Source organism: Pristis pectinata, chromosome 4 (genome assembly GCF_009764475.1).
Source record: "Pristis pectinata isolate sPriPec2 chromosome 4, sPriPec2.1.pri, whole genome shotgun sequence".
Classification (NCBI taxonomy): Eukaryota; Metazoa; Chordata; class Chondrichthyes; order Rhinopristiformes; family Pristidae; genus Pristis; species Pristis pectinata.
Window position 1 is genome coordinate 76,503,794 of NC_067408.1, and position 22,076 is coordinate 76,525,869.

The following is a 22,076-nucleotide window of genomic DNA, read 5'->3' on the forward strand; positions in this document are numbered from 1 at the left end:
TCCTTCAAATGGGAGAGAGTTAGTTAATTAAAACATTTTTAAGGCTGAAAGTAATATGCTGCCTGCCTTGCAATCTCTCACCTCAATTTGGAGATTTTCCTTCACTTCTTTAGCACACTTTCCATTCTACCTACCAACAGTTATCTTGTTGTATTTTATTTTTGGTTAGATGATGTACTGAATTTAAGCTCAGGCTTAATTTAAGCTGAATAGCTTTTGAGAATATTTGGCAAAGTTTAAAGTAAAATTTAGCTGGAACTTGCCAATTAATCATAAGGCCTTCAAGCGTAGATTCCTGCCATTAACTGCAGCAGTTGCTATGCTCAAATGCTTTGTCTTGTCCTGCAGGATGGTTATGGACTTATAGTGGAGGAGGTTGCAAAACACCCATGAAGGGCTACTGTAAGCAGTTCTGGTCCTAAGTGGCCTGAATCTGACTGCAGGTGCTCGCCAAGAGCAACAATCCAAACTAATTGGCTGATAGACAAAAGCAATGTCACCATCAGTGTGGCAGCTGCAGGGGGATGCATGTTGTTGTTGTAATAAAGGACAGCATATTTGTATGCCAGAAAGTCATTGTCACTCTGCCAGGCAGGATATCGCCATTCCTAGTATTCTGCTAGAAATCACTGGGGTGTATTGACACCCTTAAAGCTCATCTGAGAAGTAGAACATAGAACAAAGAAAATAGAACAGTACGGCACAGTACGGGCCCTTCAGCCCACAATGTTGTGCCAACCTATATAAACCTACTCCATGATCAATTTAAGCCTTCCCTCGTACACAGCCCATAGCCCTCCATTTTTCTTACATCCATGTGCCTCTCTAAGAGCCTTTGAAATATCCCTATCGTATCAGCCTCTACCACCATCCCTGGCAGTGCGTTCCAGACACCCACCACTCTCTGTGTGGAAAAACCTACTCTGACATTTCCCCTAAACTTTCCTCCTCTCGCCTTAAATGGATGTCCTCTGGTATTGGCCATTGCTGCCCTGAGGAAGAGGTGCTGGCTGTCCACTCTGTCTATGCCCCTCATAATCTTATATGCCTCTATCAAGTCGCCTCTCATCCTCTGTCGCTCTAAAGAGAAAAGACTTGTTCACTCAACCTTTCCTCATAAGACATGTTCTCTAATGCAGGCTGCATCCTGGTAAATCTCCTCTGCATCCTCTCTAAAGCTTCCACATCCTTCCCATGATGAGGTGACCAGAACTGAACAAAATACTCTGAGTGTGGTCTAACCAGAGTTTTATAGAGCTGCAACATTACCTTGCAGTTCTTGAACTCAATCCCTTGACTAATGAAGGCCAGCACACCATACCCCTTCTTAAAGACCGTATCAACTTGCACGGCAACTTTGAGGGATCTATGGATTTGAACCCCAAGATCCCTCTGTTTCCCCCACACAGTTAAGAGCCCTGCCATTAATCTTGTACTCTGCCTTCAAGTTCGATTTTCCAAAGTGTATCACTTCACACTTTTCCAGATTGAAATCCATCCGCCATTTGTCTGCCCAACTCTGCAATCTGTCTATATCCCGTTGTAACCTACAACAATCTTCTACACTATCCACACCTCCAACTATCGTGTCATCTGCACACTAACTAACCCACCCCTCCACTTCCTCATCCAAGTAATTTATAAATCACAAACAACAGGGGTCCCAGAACAGATCCCTGCAGAACACCACTAGTCACTGTCCACCAGGCAGAATATGGTCCATCTACTACCACCCTCTGCCTTCTGTGGGCAAGCCAATTCTGAATCCACACAGCCAAGTTTCCATGGATCCCATGCTTCATGACTTTCTGGATGAGCCTACCATGGGGAACCTTGTCAAATGCCTTACTAAAATCCATATACACCACATCCACTGCTCTACCTTCATCAATTTGTTTTGTCACCTCCTTGAAAAACTGAATTAGTCTTGTGAGGCATGACCTGTCCCTCACTAAACCATGCTGACTGTCCCTAATAAGACAATACTTTTCCAAACGCTTGTAAATCCTGTTCCTCAGAATCCTCTTCAATAATTTGCTCACCAGTGACTTAAGACTCACTGGTCTATAATTCCCAGGATTATCCATATTACCTTTCTTGAACAACGGAACAACATTAGCCATCCTCCAATCCTCTGGTACCACTCCTGTGGCCAGGGAGGACACAAAGATTATCGTCAATGCCCCAGCAATCTCTTCCCCCAATTCCCATAGAAACCTGGGGTATATCCCATCTGATCCTGGGGACTTGTCTCTCCTAATGTTTTTCAGCAGCTCCAACACTCTCTCTTCCTTAACCTCAACATGCTCCAGCACATTAGCCTGTTCTATGCTGACTTCAGAATCATCAAAGTCCCTCTCCCTGGTGAACACTGAAGCAAAGTATTCATAAAGGACCTCCCCTACCTCCTCCACCTTCAGGCACATATTTCCCTCTTTATCCCTGAGCGGTCCTACCCTTACTCCAATCATTCTCCTGTTCTTCACGTACACATAGAATGTCTTGGGGTTTTCCTTAATCCTACTCGTCAAAGCCTTCTCATGTCCCCTTCTAGCTCTTCTAAGTCCCTTCTTAAGCTCCTTCCTGGTCTACCTTATGATTCTCAAGAGCCTGGTCTGATCTTTGCTTCCTTCTTCCTCCTGACTGAATGTTTCACCTCTCTTGTCAACCATGGTTCCTTCACCCTACCACCCTTTCCCTGTCTCAGTGGGACAAACATATCCAGAACCCCATGTAAGTGGTCCCTAAACAACCTCCACATCTCTGCTGTGCATTTCCCTGAGAACATCTGTTTCCAATTTACACTCCCAATTTCCTACCTAATGTCATCATAATTAGCCCTCCCCTAGTTACAAACTTTCCCATATCATCTGCTCCTATCCTTATTCATGGCAATGCTGAAGGTCAGGGAGTTGTAGTGACTGTCTCTGAAATGCTCGCCCATCGAGAGGTCTGTTACCTGACCAGGTTCATCGTCTAGTACTAGGTCCAGTATTACCTCAAGTCAGCCTGTCCACATACTATGGACACACTTGACAAATTCTGCCCCATCTAAACCTTTTGCACGAAGGAGCTGCCAATTAATATTAGGGTTGAAGTCACCCGTGACAACAACCCTGTTATTTTTGCACCTTTCCAAAATCTGCCTATATATCTGCTCCTCAGTGTCCCGGTGGCTATTGGGGTGTCTATAGAATACTCCCAATGGAGTGATTGCTCCCTTCTGTTTCTGACTTCCACCCACACTGACTCAGTGGATGATCCCTCCATAACGTCCTCCTTTTCTGCAGCTGTGACACTATCCCTGATTAGCAATGCCGCTCCCCCTACCTTTTACCTCTTTCCTTGTCCTTTTGAAACATCTAAACCCCAGAACATCAAGCAACCAATCCTGCCCTTACAACAGCCAAGCCTCTGTAATGGCCACAACATTGTAATTCCACGTGTTGATTCAAGCTCTAAGTTCATCGCCCTTACTCTTAATACTTCTTACATTAAAATGAACACATTTCAACTCATCCGACTGACTGCATTTATGCACTATCCACAGTCTCTCTGCACATCACGTCTACCTTGACAACAACTGCTCATCACCTGACCTAACACTCTGGTTCCCATCCCCCGCCAACCTAGTTTAAACACTCCCCAACAGCTCTAGCAAACCTGCCCGCAAGGACATTTGTCCCTCTGGAGTTCAGGCGTAACTTACCCCTGTTGTATAGGTTATACCTTCCCCAGAATAGATCCCAATAATCTGTAAATGTGAAGCCCAGCCCCCTGCACCAGCTCTTCAGCCTCACATTCATGTGCCATCTCTTCCTATTCTTACTCTCACCGGCGTGTGGCACAGGCAGCAGTGCAGAGATTACTATCCTTGAAGTTCTGCTTTTTAGCTTCCTTCCTAACTCCCTTTATTGACTCTTCAGGACCTCATCCCTTCTCCTATCTATGTCATTGGTACCAATGTGTACCATGACTTCTAGCTGCTCACCCTCCCACTTAAGAATGCTGTGGACTTGATCTGAGACATCCCTGACCCTGGCACCAGGGAGACAACATATCATCTGAGAGTCTCGTTCTCATCCACAGAATCTCCTTTCTGTTCCACTAACCAATGAATCCCCTATCGCTATCGCACTCCTCTTCTCAACCCTCCCCTTCAGATTGTGATGATGGTAGCCTGTACAGGAGAAGTCAATCCGTTCAGTGTATATCATGGGTTCATCTGTGCTGCAATGGAAGTTAAGTTGTTTGTAATCAGCAATTGAACTATAATTGAATCCATCTGCATTGACATGGAGCTGGGCACTACATCCATGCTAAAAAAAAGTGGGGTCAATGCACTCTGCAAAGCTATGTGCAAGATTGGAGCTAGATTCCCACATCCCCTCATCCTCCCATCTCTTTCAGGCCTTTGGGAAAATCTAAAAATGCCCCAAACATCTCAACGTATATGCGCATCAGTGTGCATTCATAGGCTGTTCCATTGCAGTCCTCATCTGGGTTCTCTGGAGTACCACTGATAGACAATGTTGGTTTCTGGTCAGCCAAGCTGATATTTTTCCCCCTGGCCTAATGGTTGGATAACTGATGGTGTAGGAGGTGCTGGAGAAATTCTATGCGTAAGTGTGTTGGACTATGTGAATTTTAGGAAGAGATTGTTGATATGTGAGTCTGGTGGTGTCATTGAGGAAATTATTGAGTGAGCGAGTTGTCTAATTTCCTCCAAAAATTTCCGGTCAGTGCAGATTCATCTTGGGCTGAAGTGCTTCCTTGGCCTCTGGTTACTTGCAAATAATTCATGCATCTCTGAAATTATGCTTCATTTACTTTATTTCTCACTGTTTAAATGCACGAGGTGCATAGCGGAATTTCTTGTGCAAAGAACATGGGGACAAACCTTCCTCATACATCAACAGTTTAATGCTTGGTTTCCAGCACAATCAAATTTCTACCTGTTCAGATAAAACATGTAGCATTGTCACTATTGATCAATCCAGTCCATGATAATTGAGAAGCTATAAATTTCAATTTACTTTTAACAAATCCAATGAAATAATTTACTTAGAAATATTTGAGACATTATGAGTTACGTGGAAAATGGAAAAGAAAATTTCGAGACTGTAACATCTTCATGTGTGGAAAATTAAACTCTTAATTTGCTTTCAGTGACTGCAAGCTCCAAGTTGAAATTCCAGAAGTGGAAACTGAAGATAGGAACTGGTTAAAGCCCATCTCTTGTCAGTTCCCTGAAGGCTCAACTTTGCTGTATGAGAGTGGAACAAAGAAAAGCATAACATGCTGCATCACCTTCTGTTCATTCATCCCAATTTCGATATCCGTGGATGTAATATTCATTGATCAGGAAAAGAAAAGGTAAAAAATGTCATTGTGGATGGTGTAAGGTTTCTGTGAGAGTTGTTGGATTTTACGCAAATGAGATGACAACTTGACAAAATATAGTGCCAAGTAATGAAATATGAGTAACACTTACTTTCCTCAACTAAATGGCTGAATTATTTAAAAAAAAATCAGTTTGGGTGTCTTTGTCAGTTTATTGCATACTTGCTATTTATGTGGAGTCAGGGGAACAGTACGCCCTTACTCAACTGCATTTGGCGTTAAATGTAAAAGCTGAAGAAGAGGTGGCATCATGGTGCAACTGGAAGAGCTGCTCACAGCTCCAGTGATCTGGGTTGAATTCTGACTTCTGGTGCTCAGTGTGTTGAGTTTGCATATTCTTCCTGTGAGCACATGGGTTTCCTCCAGATGTTACAGTTTCCTCCTACGTCCCAAAGACATGTTTTGGTAGGTTAATTGGCTACTGTAAATTACCCCCAGTGTTTGGTGAGTGGTGTAATCTGAGGGAGTTCTGGGCAATATGGGTAGAATAAAATGGTATCAATAACAGTGTAGTGTAAAGTGAGTACTCAATGGTCAGCATGGACTCGGTGAGCCAAAGGACCTGCTTCCATGGTGTCTGAGAGCAGTTATAAATGAAGAGCAGGATTCAAGTCAGTTTTTGGGTAATCATAAAATCCATTGTTGGTTCAACAACAAAAGGTCACAACAATGGTCATTTTGGGAAGGGGTCTTGTACATATGACACTTTCAAGTGCTAGAAACCTGCAGAAGAGGCAAATTGCAATTAGTATGCAAAACTAATTTGACAGCAGTGCTGTTAAAATGAACCTCAATGCTACAATTAATGCCATCTGTTTAAATCGTATCGAAGGCCAAGAAACTGGTGTCTCGACTTACTAAGCGTAGATCAAAACTAACAGCTACAAAATATAAATTTTCTTAATTAAGGTGATGCCTGTGAATGTCAAGTTGGTTTCGTTGTTGAATATTTCCATGATGAAACACACACAGCCTTTTGGGAGAAAAACTTCCAGATTCTGTAAGCCTTGTGTGGAAAAGTACTTTAACCTATATTCGGGAAGGGTGGGCCTAATAGAAGTTTGCTACTTCAAATTCTATTTATTGTGCAATTGTGCAATAAACTTTACCTTTATTTCCATATAGGTTCAAGCTTCCAATCTCTGCATCTGCAGATAATTGTCTGTTGACTTTGTATAGATTCCTAGCTCTTCACCAAGCAGACCACCAAATTGTCCTCAAAACTGGTAAGTATATTTAAACTACATATTTTAAGAGCCAAGTAAACATAACATTATTGGACTTTGATTTTTTTCTTTGAATTCACATAATCCTGACGCATAAAAATAACTCTTCCTTCCAACAGTGATATTAAATTGATCTTCATGTTCTGTTGCTAAAATTTCTACCATGTACATTGTATTTTCTTGCATTTTATACTCACCTGGCTGACTCACTGAATCAAATACAAAGGCATATAAAATATCTCTTGTAGCGGTTGCTACCACAATGCGAAAATAAAGACGTTAGCCTGTGAACAGTTGAACAAGACTGATTTATTTTCGTGCTTTTGCGGGCCTTTTAAGGAGTGCGGTTCCTGCCCTCTGAACTCGGAAATGACGTATGCGCTACATCATCAACTTTCTGCGCGCGCAGGTTCTCCCCCATTGCTCGGGGAAGACGAAGGCCCGGCGCCATCTTGGGCCTCGCCTTTGCGACGATGCGCGCCCCGACCGCCAAGCCAGTTCGCTTGCTCGGACGGTGAGTTGCTACCCAACCCCCCCCCAGGACCGGCGATATGGTTCCCAAAGTTCACGGGCTGCGCTAGCCGTCGCTTGGGTGGTTGGCCTCTGCGTCGCGGTGTCGGGACCTCAACCGGTTGTTGCAGGTCCAAGTGGGCCGGTTTGAGGCAGTCCGTCGTGAAGATTTCTTCCTTGCCCCCAATGTCCAAAATAAAGGTGGACCCATTATTTCTTACGACCCAGAACGGCCCCTCGTATGGTCGTTGCAACAGTGCCCGTGGTGTGCCCCTGCGAACGAAAATGAACTTACAGTCTCGTAGTTCCTTGGGCACACATGATGGGGACTGACCATGTCGTGAAGTGGGAATCGGTGCCAGGCTGCCGAGCCTCTCGCGCAGCCTTCCCAGGACCGCCGCAGGTTGTTCCTCTGGCTCCCTAAGGGTGGGTATGAACTCCCCTGGGACGACTGGGGCGCACCGTACACAAGTTCAGCTGACGAAGCATGGAGATCCTCCTTGGGGGCAGTGCGTATGCCGAGCAGGACCCAAGGCAGTTCATCGACCCAGTTAGGACCTATGAGGCGGGCCTTCAGGGCTGATTTCAGCTGGCGGTGGAAACGTTCTACCAACCCGTTTGACTGAGGGTGGTAGGCCGTGGTGGTGTGCAGCTGCGTTCCTAGCATGTTCACTAACGCAGACCATAGGCTGGAAGTAAATTGAGCGCCTCTGTCCGAAGTGATGTGGGCCAGAACACCAAAATGTGAGACCCAAGTTGTGAGCAGCGCCCGGGCGCACGAATCGGTCGTGATGTCTGAGAGGGGGGTTGCCTCCGGCCACCTCGTGAAGCGGTCCACGATGGTAAGGAGGTACCGTGCCCCTCTTGAAACAGGCAGGGGACCGACGAGGTCAACATGAATGTGGTCGAACCTTCTACGGGTAGGCTCAAACTGCTATGGTGGGACCTTGGTGTGTCGTTGGATTTTTGATGTCTGGCAGTGCGGACAAGTCTTGGCCCACTCACTGACCTGTTTGCGCAAACGAACCTGCTGGCGACTAGTCGGACAGTCGATCTGATGGACAGGTGCGCCAACCCATGTACCGAGTAGAAAATGCGTTTCTGCCAGGCTGCAGGGACTATTGGGCGGGGCTGACCTGTTGCGACGTCGCACAGGAGGGTTCGTTGATCTGGGCTGACTACGAAATCTTGGAGCTGCAGGCCGGAAACTGCAGTTCTGTAGCTGGGCAGCTCATCGTCGGCTTGTTGTGCGTCAGCCAGGGCTGCGTAGTCTACACCCAGGGACAGGCTGTGGGTGGTCGGTCTGGAGAGCGCGTCAGCAATGACATTGTCCTTTTTGGAGACATGTTGGATATCTGTTGTGAACTTGGAAATGTAGGACAAATGTCGCTGCTGGCAGGCCAACCAGGGATCGGAGACCTTAGGGAAGGCGAAAGACAGTGGCTTGTGATCAGTGAAAGCGGTGAAAGGTCTGCCTTCTAATAAGTACCGAAAATGTCTGATCGCCAGGTACAACGCTAGTAGTTCTCGATCAAAGGCGCTGTATTTAAGTTCGGGTGGTCTAAGGTGCCTGCTGAAAAATGCCAAGGGTTGCCAACGGCCTTCGATTAGTTGTTCTAGTACCCCTCCGACCGCAGTGCTGGATGCCTCCACCGTGAGGGCGGTTGGGACGTCTGTCCTGGGGCGTACCAGCATCGCGGCGTCTGCTAGGGCTTGTTTGGCCTTAACGAAGGCAGCTGCGGCTTCGTCGTTCCAGGCAATGTCTTTGCCCTTGCCAGCCATCAGCGAGAACAAAGGGCGCATGATACAGGCTGCTGCAGGGATGAAACGATGGTAAAAGTTGACCATGCCAATAAACTCCTGCAGGCCTTTGACCATGTTGGGACGGGCAAAATGGTGGATAGCGTCTACCTTGGTGGGTAGAGGTACTGCTCCCTTGCTGGTGATTCTGTGGCCGAGAAAACTGATAGAGTCGAGGCTGAATTGGCACTTGGCTGGGTTGATAATGAAGCCGAAATCACTGAGGCGGGAGTACAGTTGGCAGAGGTGGGAAAGGTGTTCTTGGCGGTTATGGCTGGCGATCAGAATGTCATCTAAATAAATTAACACGAAGTCGAGGTCGCGGCCTACCGCATCCATCAACCGCTGGAAGGTCTGCCTGGAGTTCTTAAGGCCGAACGGCATCTGAAGGAATTCGAAGAGGCAGAACAGAGTGATAATCACAGTTTTGGGGACGTCGTCAGGGTGGAACGGGATTTGGTGGTATCCCTGGACAAGGCCCACCTTGGAGAAGATGTGGGCCCCGTGTAGATTTGCCGCGGTTCTGGATATGAGGGACAGGGTAGCGGTCTGGGGTGGGTGGCATCGTTTAGCCTGCGGTAGTCGCCACAGGGCCTCCACCTGCCGGTGGCTTTGGGGACCATGTGTAGGGGGGAGGCCCAGAGGCTGTCTGACCTGCGAACGATCCCTAGCTCCTCCATGTGGCGGAACTCCTCCTTTGCTAGGCGGAGCTTGTCGGGAGGGAGTCGTTGTGCTCGAGCATGAAGGGGTGGCCCTGTTGTGGTGATGTTGTGCCACACCCCGTGTTTGGGCATCGAATTCGTGAACTAAGGTGCCAGGACCAATGGGAACTGGGCTAGGAGCCTGGTGAACTCATTGCCAGACAGGGAAATGGAGTCCAGGCGCGGGGCTGGTAGGCTGGCTTTTCCCAGAGAATAAGTCTGGAAAGTTCTGGAGTGCACTAACCATTTCCCTCGTAGGTCAACTAACAGGTTGTGGGCCCGGAGAAAATTGGCTCCCAGGAGTGGCTGGGCGACGGCGGCAAGGGTAAAATTCCAGGTAAAATGGCTGTCATGGAATTGTAATTGAATCGTATGGGTACCAAATATTCGAATCGTCGTGCTGTTTGCGGCTTTGAGGGCTGGTCCCTGTTGCCTGCTGCGAGTGTCGCAGCCGATCGGGGGCAAAACACTGACCTCTGCTCCCATATCGACGAGGAAGCGACAGCCGGACTGCTTGTCCCAGACAAATAGGAGGCTGTGTTGGTGGTCAGCCGCCGTAGCCATCAGCAGCGGCTGGCCCTGGCGTTTTCCTGAAACTTGCAGGGTGGGCAGCATCAACGGGCCTCTGCGCCCCACCTCTGATGGTAGAAACACAGCTGCTCGTCAGTGTCGTCTGTGTTTCTGGGGTGTCGTCGCTCGGCTTCTGGGACTGGTTTAGGTAGGCGTTGGGCACGCGGTCTGGCGATTTGGCCAACGGACGAACCGCTCTCGTGTTTGGCCTTCCACAGGATATCTGCCCAGGCGGCTACCTCACGTGGGTTGCTGAAGTCGGCGTCGGCCAGCAACAGGTGAATGTCATCGGGCAGCTGCTCGAGGAAGGCCTGCTCGAACATCAGGCAGGACTTGTGTACCTCAGCCAAAGCCAGCATCTCGTTCATCAGGGCCGATGGAGATCTGTCCCCCAGGCCGTCAAGGTGAAGCAGGCGGGCGGTGCGCTCACAACGGGAGAGGCGGAAGGTCCAAAGGAGAAGGGCTTTGAAGGCAGGGTACTTAACTTCCCCTGGAGGAGATTGGATGAAGTCTCCGACCTGGGCAGCTGTCTCCTGGTCCAAAGAGCTGACCACGTGGTAGTACCGTGTGGAGTCGGAGGTGATCTGCCGCAGATGAAACTGGGCTTCGGCCTGGTTGAACACATGCGGGGCCGAAGCGTCCAAAAGGTGGGCAGCTTGAGTGCCACTGCGTTGGCTGCTGCGTTGTCGTTCATTGTGTGGGTCCAAAATCCGTTTGGACCGTCGGGGTCACCAATGTAGCGGTTGCTACCGCTATGTGAAAACAAAGACGTTAGCCTGTGAACTGTTGAACAAGACTGATTTATTTTCGCGCCTTCGCAGGCCTTTTAAGGAGCGCGGTTCCCACCCTCTGAACTTGGAAATGATGTACGTGCTACATCATCAACTTTTCATGCACGCGGGTTCTCCCCCATCGCTCGGGGAAGAGGAAGGCCCAGCGCCATCTTGGGCCTCGCCTTTGCGATGACGCGCGCCCCGACCGCCGAGCCAGTTCGCTTGCTCGGATGGTGAGTCACTACACTCTCTTCTTATCACATGACAAGTGAATTTTCATAAAACCCTATTGCAGACTTACAATGCTGGAAGCGTATTTCTAAAAATTTGTTCTCAATTCTTCAGGTGTGTGTTTCTGCATGAAGTCACATGCATTGATATCAAATGACAAAATTCTTTTGCTCCTATGAGATTTGTGAATTGTGGACCTCACACACTGAAGCAGTGCTTAACTGAAGGGCCTGCTTCATTGTTTTCAGAAGGAGACTTGACTTTCCTGATCCACTGCCAGAAGTCAGGATAATTCATTGTCTCCATGTATGTTTTCTCTTGTGTGGTTTTCTAAATGTTCACTCACACACATCTTGCTCCTTGTTACTGATGTGCTTTGGCTACTATTAACAGCTCCCTCTCTGCTGCCTGACCTTTAATTATTTCCTTTTCTCTCTGTTCAGTGCTTAGCTAATTTTTCAACTTTTTTTTCACCACAATGCCATCCCTTCACAATATGTAGCAATTGGATATGAAGTTTATTTCAACATCATATATATGTTAACATTTCCAAATGTTTGCAAGTACTCTATCAACTACACTTAAAATAGACTAAAGCAAAAAACAAAAATACAATAATGGGAAACATGCAATATCAAGTCAGGCAACATTAATGGATAGAATATAGGAGGCAAGATTTCAGGTATGGGCACTTGTTTCAAAATGAATAAAATGAAACACGGGCACCCTAAAGGTAACACACTCCTTTTAATCATATTAAAGGTGATAAAGTTTCACTGCAGGAATCTATATTTTAAACTTTGGTTTGAAGTTTTTATCTGGAGAATTCTGAAATATAAATTGTCAGTTACCAAAAATTCTTGGAGTTAAGTGAAGATAGAAACTGCTTATTGTTATATTTTCTTTTTAAGAATTCCAAATTTTTAGAGCAGTGAGTTTGCAAATGAAAGGCCACTAAGATATCGAAGGAATGTACATTTTTCTTCATGTCTGATTCCATGAATAATTTTAAATAGCTCAGAAGGGCTGGAATTTAATTATATCCTACTTTTTTATTTTGTGCATGCAGCTCAATGGGCACATTAATTGAAAACAGATTATGAATGAACCAAGTAGAAAACAGAACTGTAAAGCATTGTTTTACAACCAATAAATAATGGAAAGCCAGTCGAGAGACTATTTGAAAAAAGTTAGTCAGGAGGTGATTAATTTAGGAAGGAGGATTTTGCAGCAAATCGGGTGAGATAGGAATGAAGGAAAATAATGTTCATGGAGAGGTGAGTTAAGGGTCAATCTTATGGTGGGCTGCAGAGGATGCTGCAGGTTCAATTTCTGATTTATTCTGAAACATGAACAAGGCCTGGGGGATAAAGTTGATAACAAAGTGTGGAGCTATACTTGGGGCAGGAGGTTATTATTTTAGCCTTCCCAATGTTAGTTGCAGTTCATCCAAGGCTTCTTGTGGCCCTGGTCTGTGAATTTCACTCAATGTAACTGCACTGTGTAATGAATTGACCTGTACGATCGGTTTGTAAGACAAGCTTTTCACTGTACCTTGGTACAAGTGACAATAATAAACCAATACCAATACCAATATTACCTTCAACTAATTTCTCGGTTTTGGTGAGATTTGTGCCACAGGTCTCAGCACTTTCAGCCTGATTTCTCAAACGTGTCTGTTTTTGTTTAAAATGTGCTCATATTTTTTGCTAATCAATATTGAAGCAAACAGTTGCCTGGAAATAATTTCCCTGTCCTGGCCTGCAGAATGATTAAACCATCTGGCCATGCAGTCTTTCAAATAAAATGTGAGATTTTGCTATTACAGGAATAAATATAGAATGAATGAGCATTAACCAATAATCCTTTGTGTTCTTCTTAGCAAATAATTCAAACAAGCATCAGAGCATTGGAAAAGTTGTTCTTCAACCCCATTATACCCCTGGAACCTCCTCACACAGTTCATCTACAATCACGGCATTTTCTGCTGCGAGTTCTTATTCTGAGGAATCTTCTTCAGGTGAACTATTGTCTTATATACATATGTTGAAATCTGAAGCTAACTTTGTCCATTTGGCTTGGTTTATCAAATAAAGACTATTTCAATAAATTCTTACAAAGTTATCAAAAGAAAACTTGGCTAGAGCCAGGATTGAGATGCAAAGCATCTGCCTCGTTCCATCAATGGAGGATCAATGTAGTTGTTTTTGGTTGCATGGGGTACACAAATTGTAGTCAGGCTATTGCAATGCAGATCGGTTGTCACCCCAGTGATATTGTAAGTTTTAGTAAGGTTAGTATTGGAGGTTACTGGTAGTTGAAAATAATCACAGGGATTGTGATGATTTTTCATGCCACTATAACTTGTGTCAGAGCAGGTAATCTGTAGGAGTTGGAGAGATGTTATTGGAAATGAGCAACTAAATTTCCACATTGTAGCAATGCCAGTGCTTGAGAAAAGTTGATTAAGTTGTTCTTCCACTCCTTTTCCTTGGATTATCAAGAATAAATGGCCACTACCTTCCCATATTTTGGAAATTATGAAATTGTTTGTATTGAATGTTGACGAATGTTGTCAGTGCTATTTTTGATTATGTAAAATGGCGAGTTAAGAAAGCTGCTGACATATCTATCCAATTTATTAAATATGTGCAATTTATATATGATTAGTGATTTGTCACCCTCATTCTCCTGATTGCTATGACAGAAATGGCAGAATTATAGAAAGCTTTCAAACTATCACAGGCATTCTTCATTAAAAAAGGACATTGTTTTCAACTGAAAGCCTTTGATTTATCAACCTTCTCAATATTATGCATATACTGAAGTTTACTCAATGGTTGGTTTCTGAGTGTGGGACCTAATGAGATTTTCGATTTGACATTAAGTCTGTACTGAAATGCTGGGGTATCACATACTGGTGGACATGGTATTCTGACAAACCATTCTTATGAATGTTACACATTGATCTATGTTCACTTGCTAGACTATGACTACTATTTGTAGCTGTTAAGAATTTTAATTAAGGGTCTTTATGATGATTTAAGTGCTACTATAGTGGGTAGAGTGTACAGTTACAAAGGATACACCATGAAAATGCTGGACCTGTGTAAGTGAAAGGAAATAAGAGCTGAGAAGGAGCTAAAAGCTGGCAACTGGAATGGCAAGCACCAAAATATCAAAGGAACCAGTCCGTGGTATCAGTTCATTGCAGAAAATTAGGTATAAATCAAGGGAAGGAAGAAAGAGACACTGGGAGAATGGCATTTATTTAAAGTTTCCCATATCTTTCGAAGGGTACAGAGTTGAGTGATTGAAATCAACCTTTAATGTCAATACCATCCACAAAGTCAGTCGAGGATCATCATAACATGCAAGAAATTTATATAATTAGTCATTTGGCATGATGCTATTTTGACAAATATTTGGAAAAGTGGCATTTCGGGCAACAGCTTTTGGATTTTCACATTAAACTGTACACTTGCATGCATGATTGCTCATGAGCAATTTTCACAAAAATAATGCTGAGCATTGATTACCTTGCAGCAAAATGCTGCCCTTTGTCATTTCCTTTTATTGGTATCAGCTTTCTGGTGCATGACATGTTTCTCCCTGGCTTGTGGAAGAATTCTACTGTGGAAATGGCATTATATTTAGTAATTCATGGTTAACACAGTCAGTAAAGCAATATTTTCTGTTGTTTGAAGTAAACAGTTTTATAAACTTGAAATATGATCTCTTTTTCGTAGAAACCACTGGAAGTGGAGATTCCAAAGTAGAAAAGAGGAGTACAGAGGATGATTCTGATGTTTCAGACAGAAAGAACAATTTGAAAGACCTGATGTTTTCTGATGAAGATGTATTCTGCCAAAAGGTTCTAACTGCTGTACAGGTCTGGTTTAGTCTCTTTGGCTGGTCAAATGGAATGCATCCTATTTCTGTTCCAGAGTCACTGAGAAGGTAGGTGCAGAAAATCAATCAGTTATAAACAACCATGATTACCATTTTTCAACCGCTTGATTGATGTTTGAATATCTCTGTACTTTATTTGAACATTGGGGAGAGAAAAAATTTGTTTGTCTAGAGCACAAGTCACAAGTCAAGATGTTCCAACGAGTTTTGCAGTCAATAAAGAATTTGAGTGGCAGTCACATTCCACTGTACAAAAATGAAACAACTTATTTACACAAAGTGAGGTTCTGTAAACACCAATTAATTGACTGCAAAATCTGCCTTGCTGTCTGTTGGAGGTTAAATTTTGATCAGACAACATTCTGCTTTTACTTGAATAGTGCCCAGGGAATTTTGACATCCAAGTGAGAAGGCAGACCAAAATATTATTTCATCCAATTCATTTAAAAGGTAACATGTCAGGTACTCCACTGAGGTATCAATCTTAGGTATTAAATCATATCTATAATCTTCTGACTTAGAGGTGAAAGTGATACTGCTCAAAGTTTCTTCAAGTTGTCAGAGGAAAGCACACATTATATCAATAAAAGTTTTTGTTGTAAAGAATCATGTAGGTGTCTGTACTTAATTAAGCAACCAGCTGGAACTGGTAACTGAAGGCTGCTGATTTAAAGCTGTGGACCTGTGAATGTAGCTCTGTGGGTTCTGCTAAAACACAGTGTGTTGTGCGCACTGAGTATAGCATCCACTCTTGTGGATTTTGGTGAATAATGGACATTTGTGAGGTAAGGGCAATGGTGTAGCTTTATATTTAAAGAGTTAAAAAAATTAAATCATCCTGGTTTCTGTTTAGTGAGCTAATCTCTGCAGAATAAGATGCAGAATAAGTTCCTTCAGTGCCTTTGTGTTGCTAGGACAAAGTTTAAGTTCATAACTGGAAATGAACAAAGGAATGTTCTGGTAACAGGGAACTAAGCAAATTACAAAGCGACTGTGTATCTAAAGGTAACATTTCTTCTGAATGCAGCCCAAAACCCTGTGGTAAAGGAACAAAAACAATTTATGATCTGTTAAACCATTTGAGTGGCCAGCAATTGCTTGGACTGACAGCAAGCCGGTCATTGCCCAGTCATCCTGTGGAATGTATATTACAGTTGCATTGGCAATATTCAACACTTCTTGTTTTCCTGAGGTAAGTGAATATATTTTCATATTTACATGAAGCTGCACTCATATGATGATTGTAAGAAAAGTGAATGGCTACAATCTAATGCCAATTTGTTAAGAAGCACTCAATTCAAGACTCTGTAATGAGGTTTCCAAAACTTAAAATCGTACTCTACCTTTGACCATAAGCAAATCATTTACAAATTTATAGTCATTTACTTATTCTTGTTTGTGAAGTTCAAACTGCTGTTGACTATTTCTTTGGATTTACAAGGAGGTATGTATTTCTTCTCCTGGGTCCTTCTGTTAAACTATACCCTGCAACATCTTCTCACTAAGTGTATTCACCTTTTTCTGTTGAAAACATCCATGTATAACAGAACCAAAAATGCATTCATCTCTCAGTTCTGCTATTATCACCTAATCAAAGAAATATCCACTTATTCCAAACATTTGTTTCCTGTACATCAACCAACTTTCCACCAGTGCCACAAAAACATCCAGCAACTGAAATTATGTAAAACTTCTCCTGTGTGGTATTATCTTTTATCTATATCACTAGTCATCCTTATGACTCCTTTTCCATTAACTTGACCTATTCCTTGATGCTGTTTCCTTTTTTTGGTCTGTTTTGGTCCCCTCTACACATCATTGATCATCTCTGTTCATTGATCAATATATTCATCCATTGTTGAACTCTTATCTATTATTGTCTGATGAATTAACTTTTCATTCATTTATTTGCTTTGGACTACACATCCCCACTATGCTTTATGTGCTCTCAAAGAGCAAAGGCTAAATCTTGGGCTGAAAATTTTCCCAGTTCCATATCTGATACTTTGGTAGTCTAGGGCCAATATGCTTTTTAATCTTCTGTCTTATGCTTATATGTGCACTTATAGTTTCACAGTCTGCCAACTGAAGAGGAATACTTAAAGTGTGCAACATTCTTAAATGAATATAGAGAGTAGGCAGATTATGATGACATCTAGTGTGCACCAGTGATTTGATGTCAACAATGCCTAACTGGATCTCAGTGATGCACCTCATATCATGTTTTATTCATAAATAGAATTAAATACTTAGCTGCAGGGAGGGTTAACTATTTGTGCTATTGAAATAACAAAGTACTTACAAATTAGTTCCTGACTGATTTGCATATAATGTTACTTCGAGTAAGCTAGTCTTAAGTGTTTCCACAGCACCTGACAGTTTTAAAGATTTCAAGGGGAAACAAGGATGTCGTCTTCCCTTCAAGTTTTTGGACAAATCCTGTTGTTCCCAGGCAAAAGTGCTTTAGTTACTATTCACCTTGGAGAGCAGTTGTTTAGGGAGAATGAGAGGGCAGGTAGAGAAAGAGAACATGTTTGAAGAGTTGGGAGAGGAATCTCAGCTGGAAATGCTATTCCCAAAGAATGCTCAGGGACCATATCTCCAATAGCTGCATCAGCAAAGAGCAATTCTTGAGGCACCTGCGATTCAGTAAAGAGGCTCTTATTGAATGTCACAAATCCTGCTCTCGGGCCAGTGTGAGAATTGTGGAGACTTATGCTGTTTCTTGTGCCATCTCTAGTAGCAAGCTACAGTTATCTCTGGAATAACTTTTACCATCTTCTACACCACAATGTACCTTCTCATAAAGAAGTGCTGAAAGCAGAGCAAGTAGCTTGAACTGATGCTTACCACTCACTAAATTGGACACTGTGATGATTCAATGAGGCAATCAGTAACCCAGTTAGTGTTGGCTGGATGCTGAATTCATAATAATTTCATGTGCAGCCTCCAATGGGCTGAATGCATGCATACTATTTACATATTACCACCTTAATACCTTCCATACTCTTTAAAGTGAGATTGTTCTGCTGGTGGAGAGAATTCTCCTGGATTGCAGGCATAAAAATTTCAATACAGTAGGATATACAGATTTTATCCTGTTTCTGAAATTTGGTTTTGTGGAATTCTGTTTGGTCAGATGAATTTTCAGCTTTCTTGCAACATTGCTAATGCTCTAAGTTCAATGATCTGCTGCATCAGTTTTTTCCCCTGATCCAAATCCATTGTTCATAATCTTTGATTTCTCATCAATGATGTGCTATTTCTGATAATGTCAACACTCTGGCTGATAATTTCCGTAGTGTGCAGATGCAGATATACTGTAGCTTCTTTGGGGACTCAGTACAAGTAGGATGAGATATAACAGGCAAAATTCATTAAGTAATGGCTAAATCTAACAAGAATGAATCTAATTCCCTCACCCCCTCCCAACTATTATTTGTCACGGGCACCACCAGTGCCAGTGTCCCATATTTCACTCCTTAAAGGTAATCTTTCTCCAGAAACTTAAATGAATCATATCAATATTGTGTCTACAATGATAGGGCAAAAGTTTAGTATTCTGCAAATACCGCAATCAACAACTCTCAAATGGAATATGCACCTTTGCTTGAACAAGTACAGTTCCCACATTCAAGAGTTAGAAGTGTTTGTATCTTAGAGGAAGACTTGGAAATAGTGGTGGTTACTTAGTCATGCTGTCAAAGTAAACTTGGCGAGTTCTTGCTTTACATCTTGTAGATGGCATATAATGCATTGAATGGGGATGCTAAACTGATTGCTAGAGGTGAAAATTGATTGGCTAAGCATGGTCCTTTCAAAACCATGACTTCCAAGTTTCTCTGTCAATCACAAACATTTCTGACTTTGATCTGTTCTGGTTTCCCTTTATTGTCTTTGAGTCAAATCCATCATTTCCCTAACCTGATGCCATTACTAGAACCACAAAGACTGTGGCTTCAGAAGACAAACCATCAGCACCTCTTCAGGGCAGTTAGAAGTATAACTTCACTAGCATTGTCCATATCTCATGACCAAATTAAAAACAAATCCTGCAGGCTCAGTAGTTTAAACTTGGCTTCAAATTATTAGGTCTGCACTTTTGATTTATGACAGTTGCAATAATTACATTTATTTTATCCATGATTCCAAGAAATTGATTATTTACTTTTTCAGAGAATTTCCCTTTGCATCTTTGGATATGAAATATTGTCTTTTATTATCCATTATCCATTCATGTGTAGTCTATTTGGCTCATTATGAATTCCAGCTTCAAGGGAAGAAAGATTTAGTTATTCAACCTTAAAGTTCCATTAAGGCTACATTTTCTAACCATTGAATATGAAAATCTTTTATGATGCTATATTCCAGTTTCAGAGTTACAATAATGGTGTCCAGAAATATTATTATGTTTGCCCAGAAGGTACTGTAAAGCAGAATACATGAATAATATTCAGTCTCTGGGTACAATTAACAACATGTTTCTTTCTGTTTTAATTATGTCCTATTACAGAGCTCAAGGAGCTTGCCTTGCTCACGTGAAACCAGAGTTCTTATTGGAACCTGAGCAGTTTAAGCAATGGAATCAATTACAGGTATGAATCTAACTGCTCAGCCAAACATATGTTAACTTTATAAGTAACATTTTGTTCCATATCAGAACATGTTTTATTCATGCAATAAAACAAGCATTTTGATGACTCCTCGTGTGAATATTTGACTTCCTGATTCTTGGTAGTCCGGTATTAAGAAAGGGAATGATTTCCCCATAATTTTATAGCTTTCTTAAATATTGGACAGGGATACACATTTATATTTTGTGTGTTTTAATATTAATTGGTACACCAAATATTGCATATCTTAATGTCATGGAGTATACTCTCACTTATTATTAATTATTATCAGCCCTTATATATTTTTAGTGGTGTTGCATTTAACACTCTCATTTCTATTACCAGATTCAATAATCCTGAATCTTAGACTAACACAATCCTAAACATTGGTGGATTTTAGTACACATTAAGCCCAATTCTGCACATTGACCTGCCTAGTATTTTGAACACCCACTCTAAATCAGAATTCAAAAATTACATTTATTTGTTTTGACCAAAGGGAGATAAACCAGATGGTGCTGAAAAATAGCCCCAGTGTTTGTGATTAGGCCATAGCCATTCAACCTGGTGCAGGCAGCATATAAATTTTGTGCTGCCCCACAGCAATATGATCATGGGATGAACCAAACCCTAATTGTGCTGCCCTGCAGAGTATTGTGGACTATGATGAATCTGAACAGTTTGATCGGTTTTATTGTGTGTTGCAACATGGCTTTCAGTGCAAGCATAGTACCGTTGTGTGTGCGAGTTGCACAGTGGAATTATGAATTCTGTGAACAATGGATAGGCGTGGATGCTCAGGATCTTCAGATTGCATAGCATCGTTACAAAATTAATACCTCATAATTGAAGCCTAGATATTGGGCATTGTTCAGAATTATGCACTGTGCATGTGGAAACACCAGCTAGGCATTCTGGAATGTATGTCTTCCAATGCAGGCACATGTTTGAGTTGATACCAAGGACTGTTAAAGTAATATGCCTGCAAGCTAAAGTATTCTGCACCAATGGGAAGCCTCTGATCCTGTCAAAGCTGTATGCTTACTTCTTGCCAAGGAGAAAGTGATATATTCAGCTCTCTTGGAATAGAGAGCACAACACACTGTTCCTAATGTAGCAGTGCATGGCAATCTGGGATATGTTGCAGATCTTCCTGGAGGAAGCCTGACCTGTAGAAAATCAGGTGCTTGTTGAAATGGGAACATGTTTCATATTTCAGTCAGGACCTCCTTATTCAATGGCAGGTACCTTACATAATATTATTTGCTGAGGTAGTCATGAATGATTTGCTGCTGAAAGATCCCTAATGGATAAGGTCTTCTGCTGTGAAGCCATTCACCCCTCTGCTCCTCCCTCTTCCAGAAAACGGTGTAAATTAGTTCAGCATATTTCCTCCTTGTCATTATACATGCTGAGAGGAATGGTTGTTGAAGCATCCATCTTTAACTAATGAGTTTTGTGAAACCTTGAACTCAACACAAACTCCTTCATCTCCTGGGCCAATACTCCATATAAATTTTACCATTCTCTAGAAATCAGCAGCACTCTTAACCTCCATGTAGTGAATAATCTTTCCAAATACTTTGGTGAGTGGTCCATCCTTTTCCTATTTGTTTGATTCTCCATGTTTGTTGAACACATGATAGTTGATTACATCATGGGATCCAATTTGGCAGAATTGATATTAAATCAGCATTGTTGTAATTGATGTCATAATCTGCCTGCACTGCATAGTTCTGGTAGGCAACAGCTCATTATGTGCTAGTTCGATTTTCAATAGGGTGATTTGTGCAACTCACACCTTCGCTGTGCATATACATTACGTGTCAAATGGGACACAAATGGGCACCTGTAATATGTAATCAATAGGCACTAAATGGCCATGTATTACAAATTAGTCAGTTAAAATTATCAGTTATGATTTAGTTACATTTAAAGGACTTTTAGAATTTATTGTTCGATGAAGACAATAGGTATGGAAAACTATTTTAGATTTGAAGAAGAGTTGATAAAGCTGTAATCTGGACAAGAAAATCTAGATAATCTTTTGTTCTTAAAAGTACAAAATACCGACTGATCCACAGGGATACAGGGGAAGAATATATTTCAGGTGTATATAATGAAAACAAACTCATTTGATCAGCAACTTTCATGGAACTCTTTAATTTTATCCTTGAGTACAGAGAGAGAAGGAAAGATTTAACACCCTATTTGTCATATATTTGGAGTAATAATGGGATGGACGTTGAAGCATTTGTGCAATGTCCTTCTCCCATACTACATTAAAACTAGCTAATGTTTTGGAAAAATGAAGCAACATCAGAAATATTTTTGAAT

General features: G+C 42.3%; 1 protein-coding gene across 1 annotated transcript in view; it reads left to right on the forward strand.

Moving 5' to 3' along the window:
* The window catches only part of LOC127569658 (cilia- and flagella-associated protein 47-like), a 401,309-nt gene that overhangs the window by 87,138 nt on the left and 292,095 nt on the right, over nucleotides 1–22,076 (forward strand). Inside the window, 7 exon segments of the mRNA XM_052014458.1 lie at nucleotides 5,170–5,376; nucleotides 6,529–6,629; nucleotides 9,899–9,924; nucleotides 14,221–14,323; nucleotides 14,922–15,174; nucleotides 16,154–16,318; nucleotides 19,640–19,721. Of these exon segments, the coding sequence (XP_051870418.1) occupies nucleotides 5,170–5,376; nucleotides 6,529–6,629; nucleotides 9,899–9,924; nucleotides 14,221–14,323; nucleotides 14,922–15,174; nucleotides 16,154–16,318; nucleotides 19,640–19,721 (937 nt within the window).